At 34.4% G+C, this 13,365-nt stretch overlaps 1 protein-coding gene and 1 long non-coding RNA gene across 6 annotated transcripts in view; one reads left to right on the top strand and one right to left on the bottom strand.

Moving 5' to 3' along the window:
* LOC124955770 (tyrosine-protein kinase transmembrane receptor Ror) overlaps positions 1–13,365 on the bottom strand; it is a 192,780-nt gene that overhangs the window by 18,068 nt on the left and 161,347 nt on the right. For 4 of the 5 annotated variants that reach the window (XM_047510668.1, XM_047510669.1, XM_047510670.1 and 1 more), the window contains 2 exons: positions 7,437–7,647; positions 7,067–7,226 (listed from right to left, as the gene is read on the bottom strand). The exons of the other annotated variant lie outside the window; for it this stretch is intronic. In XM_047510668.1, the coding sequence (XP_047366624.1) occupies positions 7,067–7,226; positions 7,437–7,647 (371 nt within the window). The remainder of the gene's footprint in view (positions 1–7,066; positions 7,227–7,436; positions 7,648–13,365) is intronic. 5 annotated transcript variants of the gene reach the window in all.
* LOC124955775 overlaps positions 5,858–13,365 on the top strand; it is a 24,104-nt gene continuing 16,596 nt past the window's right edge. The window contains exon 1 of the long non-coding RNA XR_007102965.1: positions 5,858–7,933. This is a non-coding gene — a long non-coding RNA (uncharacterized LOC124955775). The remainder of the gene's footprint in view (positions 7,934–13,365) is intronic.

Genomic DNA, 13,365 nt, shown 5'->3' with positions numbered 1-13,365 from the left:
AGAGAATAAAATCCTTAGGCGTTGATAAGTCTACAAGAGTGGGAGGAGAGCGAGAGTGCGAGACAGAGGGGGCAGGGCAGGTAGGAGGATGAATAAAAAAAAAAGAAAAAAAAAAAAAAAAGAAAAAAGAAACTAAAAAGTTCTCCTCGAAATTAATTCGTTCGATATTATTAAACAATTAACGAGAACTCGATCATTAAAACGCGAAGATTCTCGTCTCACGAAATCTTTCCATTAAGACGTTATCGTAAGGAAATCGAAAAAGGGATTTATTCATTGAATCGAAAGTCCTAATAAAGAGAGAGAGAGAGAGAGAGAGAAATATCAAGCAATAATACTAACAATAATCATTGATTCGGATGACATTACGTCAATGGTTTTAATGGATTATAAGGTAAAACTCTTTCCTATCTTCTCTCCTCACCTTTCTCCCTCCTTCCACGCTTCCACCACCACCACCACCACCACCACTCAACTCTCACCCCTCACCCCAACGATAAAGATTTAAAGCGATTCTCTCTGTTAGGATTTATTATCTATCTAGATCGTTAACGAAGAAGAGTTTACGTTATTTCGTAGTACGGCTCTCGAAAAGTTTTTAATTGAACCGAGAATCTTGAAGAACGAGGAAACTTTTCTGAAAGATTCAATCTCTCTCTCTCTCTCTCTCTATCTGTCTATCTATATATTTCATTTTCTCTCTCATTTTCTCTCAATTCTTTGAAAAGGAAAAGAGAGGATCTTGCTATTACTGTCGTTGGAGGAAGATACGCGGGTGTAATTACATAATTAAAGGTGCAATGTGCGTATACGTATAATGTGTGCGTGTGTGAAAACGAGCGTTTCCTTGGAGAGCGTGTAATTACATATCTCGCTTGGAAAGTTTATATCATCGTGACAGGAGTGATAGAACATAGAAGCCTTCGCGAGCTTTCACCTCCAACACGATCTTCTCGTAATCTCGAGAGAGAAACAGGAAGAGGGAAAGATATATATATATATATATATATATATATATAGAGAGAGAGAGAGAGAGAGATAGGTAGAAAGATAGGTAGATAGATAGAAAGAGAGAGAAAGAGAAAAAAAAACATGGTGGTCTCGGTTAAGTTGACTCATAACTAATATATATTATAGGACACATAAAATGTGTTCGAAAGAAAAATATAAAGAAAAGAAAAATTAAAAAGAAAAAATTAATAAACCCCATTATATATATATATATATATATATATATATATATATATTTTGTATGGTACATAGGATACGCTGTATAAAGTTTTTATACAGCGTATCCTATCGTCGTAGGGTCGTTGGGTCAAATGTTCCTGAGATAACATATAAATTCACTCATAATACATATTATAGGACATATACAGAATGTTCGAAAGGAGATTATTTTTTTCTTTTAGTACTCTGTATACAAACATACATACGTACGTACGTATTCATTGTTTGTTTTTTTTTTCTTTCATCCATTTTTACCTTTTGTTCCTTCTTCTTTTTCTTTTTCCTTTATCTACATATAAATTTACGAAATTGAAAATTTACAAATTCTTACGAAATACGAATATTTTAGTTTCATTACAAGGCGTTACAAATTATTATATATTTAGATATATGTGTATATATGTATGTACATGCATGCATAAATATATGTAACGTTGAATTCACGTATAAAATTGTGTACAGGGACAACATGACTGTAACAAATATTATACACGAAATTATCTTTGGCGGTTTAGAGGTTTGTATGTACGATGGGGTTGGGGAAGGGGGTAGGGCTTGACGGCGAACGCGAATATGCCGTTCGATAATATTATATCGTTCTAACCGGCTAAAGGATGTTTCAACCGGTGTGTTAGTAATTACGTTTCGCCGCGGTCGTTTCGTTGATGACTTTAGGCAGAAACGACGCGTACGAGAATTAATTAATCGCGTTGATCCTACTAACTTCAATTAGTGAGCGCGAGCGAACTCCCGTTCGCTCGTTTGCGGAAATAACGCGTTTTTTTGAACGTACGTACGTTCGCGTTTCGATTAATTTGTTTTCATTTTCTTTTTTGTTCTTTTCTCTTTTTTTTTTTTTTTTTTTTTTTTTTGATTTCTTTTTGCTTTTTTCTTTATTTTTATTTTTTTTTCGACGGCTTCACTCCGACGATGATAATTATTTTTATACTTGACGTAAAATTTAGATACGCAATTTTATCGATACATTTTTTCTTTTTTTTTTTTTTTTTTTTTTTTTATATAAAGTATTTCTTTTTTGTCCTTGTTTAGTTTTTCTAATCGGATTTTATTTTCACGATAATAATTATTTATTAATAATAATAATAAAATTAAAATTTTCAATCATATCGATCGATTTATTTTTATTTATATATACATACGAGAAAAGTTTCTTTTATATATACATACGAGAGATAGAAAGGAGGTAGTAAATATACTTATGTATTGTAGAACGAGACAAAGGTAGTAATGCGAATGAAAAATTCTAAATCCCCTTCTTGAAGTATATAGGCGTGACTGAGACCGTCTGATTCGAGATAAGGACGACCTTTAAACGTACTTAGTTAGCATACGCTCGCGCTTAGAACTTCGCCCTTTGCAAACTTTACTCGTAGAAAGTGCCACCTTAATAGTTCTCACTAAGACCAGAGATTTCTAAACTAATTCTATCCCATTATTCAAGTTTTTAATATTTTTATCAAGACTTTCTCAAATCTGAATATTCAAAGGTTTAATATCGTTCAATTAATGTTCTAATTATCGATCAAGAAAAAAAGATACAGAAAGAAAAAAAAGAAAAGGAAAGCAACAAAAAAAGTAACAAAAGAAAAACAAAAGGAGAAAATCAAACGAGAGAAATTTCTGTCAAAGTTCGAACCTACTACGGAGAATTGGATTAACCCTTGGAGAACTTAGTCTACAATGCACTCGTGCATATATGCACTGCTGCTATGTATACGTGATTACCTATATAGAGCCTCTCTCTCTCTCTCTTTGTCTATATATATACACATATATATCTTTCTCTCTCCTTCTCTTCTACTATGATTCGCTTTATATGCACTAACTTGGTCGTAAATTGAACAGCAGCATGGCAAAGGATAACGCAGTGTTGATTCCTCGTGGGAGTCTGTGCATAGCGTGCTCTATGAGTACTACACACATGAGCATACATACATACATACATACATACATACATACATACATACATACATACATATATACATAGGCGTATGTTTGCGTTTGCATATTTGTGTGTTTACATAAATATAGATACTATAGGAACATTATAGTTACACGTAAGGATACTACAAGCTTATGTCAGCAGTATTTATTATAATAACTCGCATGGGGTTGCTCTTAACCTTCCTTATGAACCCATCGTCCATGTATTTTCTTTTTTCTTTTTTTCTCTCTCTCTCTCTCTCTCTTTTCTCTTTCCCCTTTTTTATTTTTTTTATAATCCTAAGAGTACCGAACAAATGTTGAGTTAAGTCATGCCACGATGAAAATCTACAACGTCGAGAGTTCACCAGATTTGTTCATTCACAAGGATTGTGGGTAGGTGATAAGGGTGGGGATGGGGATGTTACTAGAACAGCAGAGCGGGGTTGAGAGGAATTGGTGGGACAGGATAGTGGGGTGAGAGGATAGGTAATCAAGTTCTATAAACGCTTCTTCCTCTCTTCGTTAAAAAGCCAAGGGCAACAGGATATAATCGAATTAAGAGATTGAAGCCTGGTTTTGGACATCCTTTTAACGTGAACGACGACGACGACGACGACGACGTTGACAAGGACGACAGCCATTTTATCTGTCACGTCTAAACCTTTATAATAAGAGGAATTGTGAAACTTCGTTTGTGCTCTAGCAAAAACAGCAAAAAGAGAAACAGAAATGGCAACAACAACAACAACAGTAGTAATAGTAGTAGTAAAGTAATTAATTACATATAATTGGCTAGACGAAAAAAAAATCTATTTCCGTGAAAATTCATCAAAATCAAGATAGGACCGGTGGTCTAGAGGAGGAGGAGAAGGAAAGGATGAGGATGATAATGAAAATGAGAAATTGAGGAATAAGTGGGAAGAGAAGAAGATGATGATGATACGAGAGATTAAGTTTTCCGTTCAAATCCGTAAATTAATCTCGTTTATCGTTAAATCATTTCAACTTTCTATTTATAAGCGTCTAGATGGAGTAGGACGATCAACGACGTTAATGAACTCTTTCGAGAAGGTGGTCTTCCTTATTTGCCTTCGAGCTATGAAACAAAATTGTTAAAGGAAGATAGAAAGACTACAGAAAGAAAGAGAGTAAGAGATAGTGAATGTGTTTGTGTGTATATCTCGAAGAGAGAAAGAAAAAGAGAGAAAAATAGAGAGAGAGAAAGAGAGAGAGAGAGAGAGAGAGAGAGAGAGAGAGAGAGAGAGAGAGAGAGAGAGAGAGAGAGAGAGAGAGAGTTAGTAAGCGTATATGTGTAAGTGTCTGTGTGTGTGAAAGAGAAAGAGAGAGATAGACATTCGTTTTCACGAGAAAGTTAGTTCGCGACGTTCTGAAGTCGGTTGTAGGCGGTAGGCTACCTCCCCTACGTCTAACAAATTCTAATCTAATATAGCGTGGGCGCCTCGGCTAATGCGTGAACGAGGAAGAACCTCAAGGAACCTCGAGTACTACCAGGAAGAGAGATAGAGTGATTCAAGAATATTAACCTGTCTCTCTCTCTCTCTCTCTCTCTCTCTTTCTTTATCTATCTTTCTCTTTTCCTCTATCTCCTTTCGACTGTTACTTCGAAGAGTCTTCTTCGGGTAGCCGAAAAAGGAAAAGACGACGAGTAGGAGAGAAGGAAGATGCGAATGGGGAGACGACGAACTTTAATATTAGCACTCTGCAAGTCAAACTCGGCAATGCAAAATTAAAACTTCTTTGCACGGTCGTGAGCGCGTGTTCGAGTGGTTCGAGTCGTTTTAGCTTTTTCAAGCTGACGAACACAGAATGAGAGAGATAGAGAGAGAGAGAGAGAGAGACTTTCTCCTGGCTTTGAAATGTCTGGAAGAACGAAGATTTTCTTCCTACTTGCTAAAGAAAGAAAAAGAGAGAGATGAAGAGAGATAAAAAGAGAGAAAAGATTTCCCAGATTACAAGGTGGTGAATTATAAAGAGTGGGTCGTGTTAGGGATAGAAAAGAGGGGTTGTTCCGGTGAATCTCCGGTTATTTTTTTTCTTTTCTTTTTTAGGTGCGAAAAGAAACTCAATCGGCTCGTTGCACGTGTCCGAAGTATTAACGACACTTTGAATTCGTTGAATCTACATGCACATACGTGTGTTTGTCTTGCATTTATCAACTTAATATTCTACATTGATATACTTATGTATGTATGTGGTTATATATATATATATATATATATATATATATATATAAGTGTATAATATCTCTACACAAAGTTGAGCACTATGTTTAACTTGATATTTAATTTCTCGGACGAAAACGCGAGTTGATTAGCCTGTGATTACATTATTCAACACGTAGCCCAATAAACCCGCGAGCCGTTTGATGCTGGAAGATAGAATTAGAACGCTTAGCCCTCACATCGTAATATAATAATGCCATGCGACTCTATTAATAATATTATTAATGTTATTAATGTTGTTATTATAACACATATATATGTATATATGTAACATAGATTTGGTACGTACGATGGAATAAATTTTAAATTGATAAAATGAAAAATTAAATTGATATGAAATTAAATCGATATGAAACGAAGAAAGATGATAGATACTTTTATAAAAATAAAGAAAGAGAGAGAGAGAGAGAGAGAGAAGAAAGAGGGACAAACAGACAGACAGAGATAATAAAAGATTGTCAGAAGAGAAGTCGACTTTAAATAATTAAGTACGAACTTTATGAAGTCTAACCATCGACAGGGGGGTGTCGTGGTGATGATGTAGAGAGGGGAGGTGTAAGAAGGTTCTGAGAAACGATTAAGGGGTCTCGACTTTTTTGATCGTCCGTTAGTAGACTTCTCTTCGAAGCACTAATGCGGAAATTCTCTCCCTCTTCCTCCTCCTCCTCCTCCTCCTCTCTATTCTCCCATCCTTATTCTCTCTCTCTCTTTTTTACAAAAGCATGGTAGCTGACTGTATGACTCTCGAAACGAAGAGTCCTTGTAAACCGTCTTGATTCTCTCTTTTCACGAGAGAGAGAGAGAGTGAGAGTATTACCCTCCTCCTTCTCTTCATCTTCTATCCCCCATTCTACCTATCTACCTACCTACCTACCTACCTACCTACCTACCTACCTACCTACCTACCTATCTACCCCTTCAACCCTTGTCAGACGTCCGAGGGTGAATTGTTAGAATTCACTGGGAATGTCGGGTAACGCGAATTTTCTAGAAATTCCGCGTTCGCGTTTAGTCCAACGTTCGAAGGGTTCGAACGTTTGTCGAAGCTGCCACTTCTCTTTCTCTCTCTCTTTTTTCTTTTTTATTTATTTATTTATTTTTTTTTTGTTTCATTTTTCATTACGCGAACTATCCATTCAAGAACGTTTCTCCGAACGATATTATTATTTCATATATACCCGTAGATTCGTGAAAGAATGACGATTTGAGAAATGAATCGATGGAATATAAGTTACGAATTTTGTTTTTCTTTTTAATAATTCTTATGATATAAAATTTTATAATTCGACGTAATGAGATTATTAATAATTGTGTATCGACAAACCATCGATGTTGTCATTAAATATTTTTTTTATTTATTGTTTGATCACTTAATTACTTATTTGCTTATTTGAATTGCATATGATTAATTAAAGTGATAATAAGTAAATGATTAATTAAAATGATCATATAAGCTAGTGGATTAATTTAAAAAAAATTATCGCCTAAGTTAAATGATGATTAATAAAAATGATCACACACACACGTTAATATAATTAATATTGAAGATAATAACGTTTGTTCGTTTGTAATGATTCTTTGAAGGATAGAAACGATAGAAATTGTAAAAGCTAAAGAAATTGTAAAAGTATTTGGTTGTAACTTGCCTTGCCATTTCTGTGTTGAATCGACCCTTAAGGTACCCTCGCTTTGAATCTGATCTTTACCATTGGTCACGCGACACGAGTAAAATCCAACGTCGGAAACGTCGAGGTTAGTGATCTTAAGACGACTACCGGCTATATTCTTAGCTGCGTGCTCGTGTGCCTGTAAAATAATGTTTTTCTTTTTTACAATTTTATCGACGAATAATTAATTATTATTCGGTTTTAATCGGATCAAAGACTATTACGTTCTCGTATCTTTTAATGGACGGACGAAAAAGAATAAAAGTCAAACAAATACTTTATATATTTAATTCATTCCTCATTACATTTCATTGATATTAATAATATCTACATAATGAATAAAAAATACCTGAGCATGAATCTTCCTAATCGTGATCTTCGGTCGTTTCTCTTCAAGAGGTGCTTCATTTTTATACCAACGTATTTTGATAGGTGGTGGATCACCAACTGCCTCGCAACGCATATGAGCTACGCCACCTTCGTCCTTCGATATATTCGAGAGGGTCCTGACAAACTTCAAAGTACCACTTTTGCTGCCAGTGCTCGCGTCCACGTCGGTTCTGTAAACGAAACACATTCGAGAGAAACGATCTCGATAGAAAAAGAACACATACAAAAAAGAAAAAAAAAAAAAAAGAAAAAAAAAAAGAATAAAGGCACAAAAAAATCTGAGAAAAGAAACATAAAAGAAGGAAGAAGAAGAAGAGCACCCTTACATTATTTCTCGAATAAACGCGCTTATAAATCAATTTACGAGCGTCCTTTAGCTCGACCCTCGAGTACGATCCGATTCACCCTCTTCTCCCTCTCTCTCTCTCTCTCTCTCTCTCTCTCTCTCTCTCTCTCGTTAAGTCTAGTCTCGTCTCGTGTCTCCTGTACCACCCACACCCTACCCACCTCAATCTGTCCCTTCCTACCCCCACCAACCCATCTGTCCCCTCTGTGTTATCGCGAACGTACGAGAGAAAGAGAGAAAAGGGAAAAAAAATAAAACAAAGAGAGAGAGAGAGAGAGAGAGAGAGAGAGAGAGAGAGAGAGAAAGAAAGAGACAGAGAAAAAAAAGAAACGAAGCCCAATCAAAAGGCGCTTTGTCAAAGGCACTATCGTAATAGAGAGAGAGAGAGAGAAAGAAAAGCACCTTCCTTAATTTGGCATTGGGAGAGAAGTTACATGGAGGTCTTAATCAAATGCAGCTTCCGGTTTTCTTTACTTTCTAAGTGGGAGCAATCTCGTGCATGTCTACTTTGTACCGATACATAAATTTTAAAAAGAGAGAGAGAGAGAGGAAGAAAGGGAGAGAAAGAGAGAAAGAGATAGAGAAAGAGAGAGAGAGAACCGGATGTCGTGGTTCAACGACGCGAATGGAATATTAAATATGAGCGCGTTAATAGAGCAACGTTCGTCTCCCTCGTACCTCCCCTGCCGTACATTCTCCATCCCTTAAAACTATAGAGTACGATGCACTCGAGCAAAATGATATATATTTATAGTATATATAGCAATATATATATATATATATATATATATGTACGTACATATAACAGCAATCGGTTATTCCCCTATCATCGTTACGATGTTAGAAATTGTATTATACGTATCTATATATATATATATATATATACGTATATTTCATACATAATATGCGTATGTATGAATCGCATAATTTAATGGTAAGGCATGTAATCGGTTTGTAAAACGTTTTGTGAAACATGATTTTATATTTCTTATTATTATTCAGAAAAAGATTTAATTTAATTTTATATATATATATATATATATATATATATATATATATATTTCATTATTACATTTCACCATATCCCATATTATATATACATATATTTCTTGATTACGTTTGAAATATTTTCAGATTTATCCATATAAAACCCTACTCGTCTAGAGTTTGATAATAATCAAATCTGACGTCTAATAATTCTTTCTGAATGATGGAACATACTTTTAAGCCTAAGATGGTTTTCTACGAAAACGGAGAACCAATCGTCGAGTTTGCCTTATCGGTTTTTCTGACCCTTTAACTATACCTACCCACTATGTACACGCGAGTTTGAACGTGCATAAGCCGCAAACATGGTATCATGGACATACACATACCTACACACACGTGTATGTCAGAGAGAGAAAGAGAGAGAGAGAGAGAGAGAGACAAAGTTATGGCATTGGTCGATCGTTCGACGTATTCTATCTACGTTCATGGTGAACGTAGTGATTGTACATAGTCTTTGTGTTAGTAACTAGCCCTGCGTTTACTGCCTGGTTATTGAATATAAATCAACCTATGATCAGTAAGTCATCGCTTTTATGTACAGGCCAAACAAGAAGTTTCTCTTTCTACGTTTAATTGTATTTCGTACATACTCTCTCTTTCTCTCTCTCTCTTTCTCTCTCTCTCTCTCTCTCTCTCTCTCTCTCTCTCTCTCTCTCTCTTGATTAAATGTTTAAACCTTAACGTAAACGAATAAAAAATTATTATGCGTTCGATGAAAAAAAGAAAAGAAAAAAAAAAGAATACAAAAAACATTTATTATTAAATTATTAAATTTCTTCGACCACAATTAAAAATGTATCGATTTTACATCAGTACACCATCCCTCCCCTTTATCCCCTTTCAATCGATAGGCATGAACGTTCGATACGATTTGTACGCGTTTGATCTAATAAAATACGCTATCATTACGTATGCAATGCAAACGAATGAATGATTTTTTATTTCATTTTTCGATGGTTAAAATTAATCGGATGCGGATAAAGTTTGTTTTATTTTGTTTCGTTTCGTTACGTTTGTTTTCTCTCTCTATCTCTCTCTCTTCTCTTTTTTTTTTTCTACTCTTTTCTTTTCTCCTTTAGGCGATCAAGAGAACGCGTCAAAGATGATATTCAACGAGCAAACAAGAAGTTGTATGTATGTATGTGTGTATGTATGTATATACGTAACAGGGTTGTTTTGCATAGGACTATACTTATATAGGGAAAACGAGCGAATAAGTGGCCGTCCGTTTCTGCCACGGGACCGAAGAGATGATAGGGAAAAGAAGGCTATGTATGTATATGTATGTATACATGTATATACATGTATATATACATATTATGTATATGTATGTATGTGTGTATCTCGATAATCTTTCTCTTCCTTGCCTTGAGGCTTCTACTAAATTTTCGAGAGAATTTTTATCGTCGAACGATGCGTTGGAAAAAAGAAAAGAAAAGAAAAAAAGAAAAAACAAATAAGAAAAAAAACTTTTCAAACAAAAATTATTTACATGTATGCGTATATATATATATATATTTTTTTTTTTCTCACAGAACATTGTGTCATTGTGAAAAAAATCTTTACTTTGATTAATTCATATTAGATCGATGCTATATCAAAAATGTTAATGATAGAAACTCTATGATAAGTCGATTAATCGAAAAGATAAAAAGAAAAAAGAAAAAAAAAGAAAGAGAGGTGAGAACGAATCCTCGTTTTCTCTCGGTAGACCTATTATCCTTGTATATATTTTTTTTTTCCTTTTTATTTTCTCATACCTTCCACCAAACGAAAAGAACATTAGTCAGGAGACAGTCTCAGACCAGGATTAGGCGTCCGCCTAAGGTTTCTATAAATAATGCAACGCCTTACCTCGCCTGTGACCTCCCCCTCCTCCCCCACTAACACAAACGCTGCCAGTTTTGTTTCACCGGTGGTAACATCGAGCCAAAAAAGAACTAAGAGGTTTTAAGCGGAACGATTTGTATCGCTTTTCCTAGTCACTTTCTTGCGGCCCTTTATAAATATATTTTTCGGTACAGAGAGAGAGAGCGAGAGAGAGAGAGAGAGAGAGAGAGGAACTCAGACCTTTGTCATTTAAGACAAGAGTTGGATATTCGCAAAAGAAAAAAAAATCTTTTCCTTCCTATTACTTAGACATTTCTAATCGGTATAATCGATGCTTTCTTAACACCGTATATAAACGTATATTTCTCTCTCTCTCTCTCTCATTCTCTCTTTGGAAAGCCTACAAGGAGCTACGTAGGGCATCAATATTAATGGAGGTGCGCCGCGTTTAGGGCGGAATAATGTATAGTGATCGCGGTAGAAGTCGACTTTGAGAACGTTCATGCACATACGATATATACACAGACAGGCGACCATGCATATGCAGAATGGTAACCTCTCTCTCTCTCTCTCTCTCTCTCTCTCTCTACTTCTCCCTTCCACTTTCTATCTCTCTTAGTTTCATAATTATGATATCGATAATAAAGCAACTAATTATAATAACGCGTGTGCAATGTTTTACGGTTACGATATATGTGTGTATACGTGCATGTATGTATGTATGTATGTATGTATGTATGTATGTATGTATGTATGTATGTATGTATGTATAAACAACATTTTGAAATACCCTAAGTACAAATTTAGATAACGCGAAACCTATTTCTATATTTCATTATCTTCTAATTGCTCCTCTTTTGATTGGTTCATTTGTATTTTATTGTATTTGTATATTTATCTATAAATGTATATATTTACATCTATTATACCTTCAATTATTTATCAAATTAATGATCGCAATTGAATTCATGACGATTAATAATTGCTTACGTTTTATTAATTGTTATATTAATTTCAACGCATTGTTAAATTATATATATTTTTCTAAATAACTTTTGTTATTTAATTATTGTTAATTAATTAATAGAAACTTTTTTTTTTAATTAAAGAAAACCATTATAAAACGCGAGAAAAGATCAATGAATGTACTTTTGAATGAATAAAACAAATGAATGAAACAAATGAATGGACATTTAAATGAATGAAACATATGATTGGACTTATCAATGAATGAAACAAATGAATGGACTTTTGAATGAAAGAAACAAATGAATGAACTTTTTAATGAATGAAACAAATGAATGGATTTTTGAATGAAAGAAACAAATGAATGAATTTTTTAATGAATGAAACAAATGAATGGACTTTTGAATGAAAGAAACAAATGAATGAACTTTTTAATGAATGAAACAAATGAATGGACTTTTGAATGAAAGAAACAAATGAATGAACTTTTTAATGAATGAAACAAATGAATGGACTTTTGAATGAAAGAAACAAATGAATGAACTTTTTAATGAATGAAACAAATGAATGGACTTTTGAATGAAAGAAACAAATGAATGAATTTTTTAATGAATGAAACAAATGAATGGACTTTTGAATGAAAGAAACAAATGAATGAACTTTTTAATGAATGAAACAAATGAATGAACTTTTGAATGAAAGAAACAAATGAATGAATTTTTTAATGAATGAAACAAATGAATGGACTTTTGAATGAAAGAAACAAATGAATGAACTTTTGAATGAAAGAAACAAATGAATGGACTTTTGAAGGAATGAAATGAATTCTTTTTTTTTTTAATTAAAGAGTATCTTTATAAAATACAGAGAAGAATGAGTGAATGAATGACCTAAATAAATGCCTAAAAAGGTAGTATTTACAGGAGTAATATAGTGTGTATAGTATATAGTGGTAGTATCAGAATGAGTTAACCGATGGCAAGGAGTGGGAGGGAGGATAATCCCAGGGCCGAACGTCGCGGCACGTGCCAGACTACGAAACAAAATTTATCAAAAAATTATCATCCTAGTCAGTTAGAAGGCATTTATTATTTTTCTTTTTTCTGTCAATTCGATCAATTAAAAAAAAAAAAAAAAAAATATCTTTTTTAACTGAAAAAGAAATAAAAAAAAAAAGAGAATTATTAAGAATAGGATTATGAAGAAAAAGAAAAAAGAAAGAAGAAAAAGTAAAAGAAAAAAGTAAAAGGAAAAAGAAAAGGAAAGAAAAAATAAAAGGAAAGAGGGAGAGGAGCGGAAAGCAAAAAAGAAATGTAATTTGTACCGATCCGTTTATAACGGAATGATGTGAAAATGTAATTCGCGATAGTACCGGAATTGCAGATTGGCCCCTATCGCCGGCACCTCTGTAAATTAACTCTCATCCGGCATTCGGTGAGAGCGCGGGGATAAGGGGTTGGTAGGTAGGTGGGCGGATGGATGGGTGGGTGGGTTGAGTTGGTTTCGTTGGTTGGTTGGTTGGTTGGTTGGTTGGATGAGGTGGGGAATAGGGAAAATTCAAATTTAATCATGCGGCCTGGCCGCCCGCAAAAGCTCGCGCGAACTAGCTACGACGACGACGATGACGACGACAACGACGACGACGACGACTGTGACGACGACGTATACGAAGAGTAGTAGTAACACAGTACCTCCG

Source organism: Vespa velutina, chromosome 19 (assembly GCF_912470025.1).
Source record: "Vespa velutina chromosome 19, iVesVel2.1, whole genome shotgun sequence".
NCBI classification, from domain to species: Eukaryota; Metazoa; Arthropoda; class Insecta; order Hymenoptera; family Vespidae; genus Vespa; species Vespa velutina.
The sequence above is the reverse complement of the archived record's forward strand: the minus strand, read 5'-3'. Positions and strand labels throughout refer to the sequence as shown.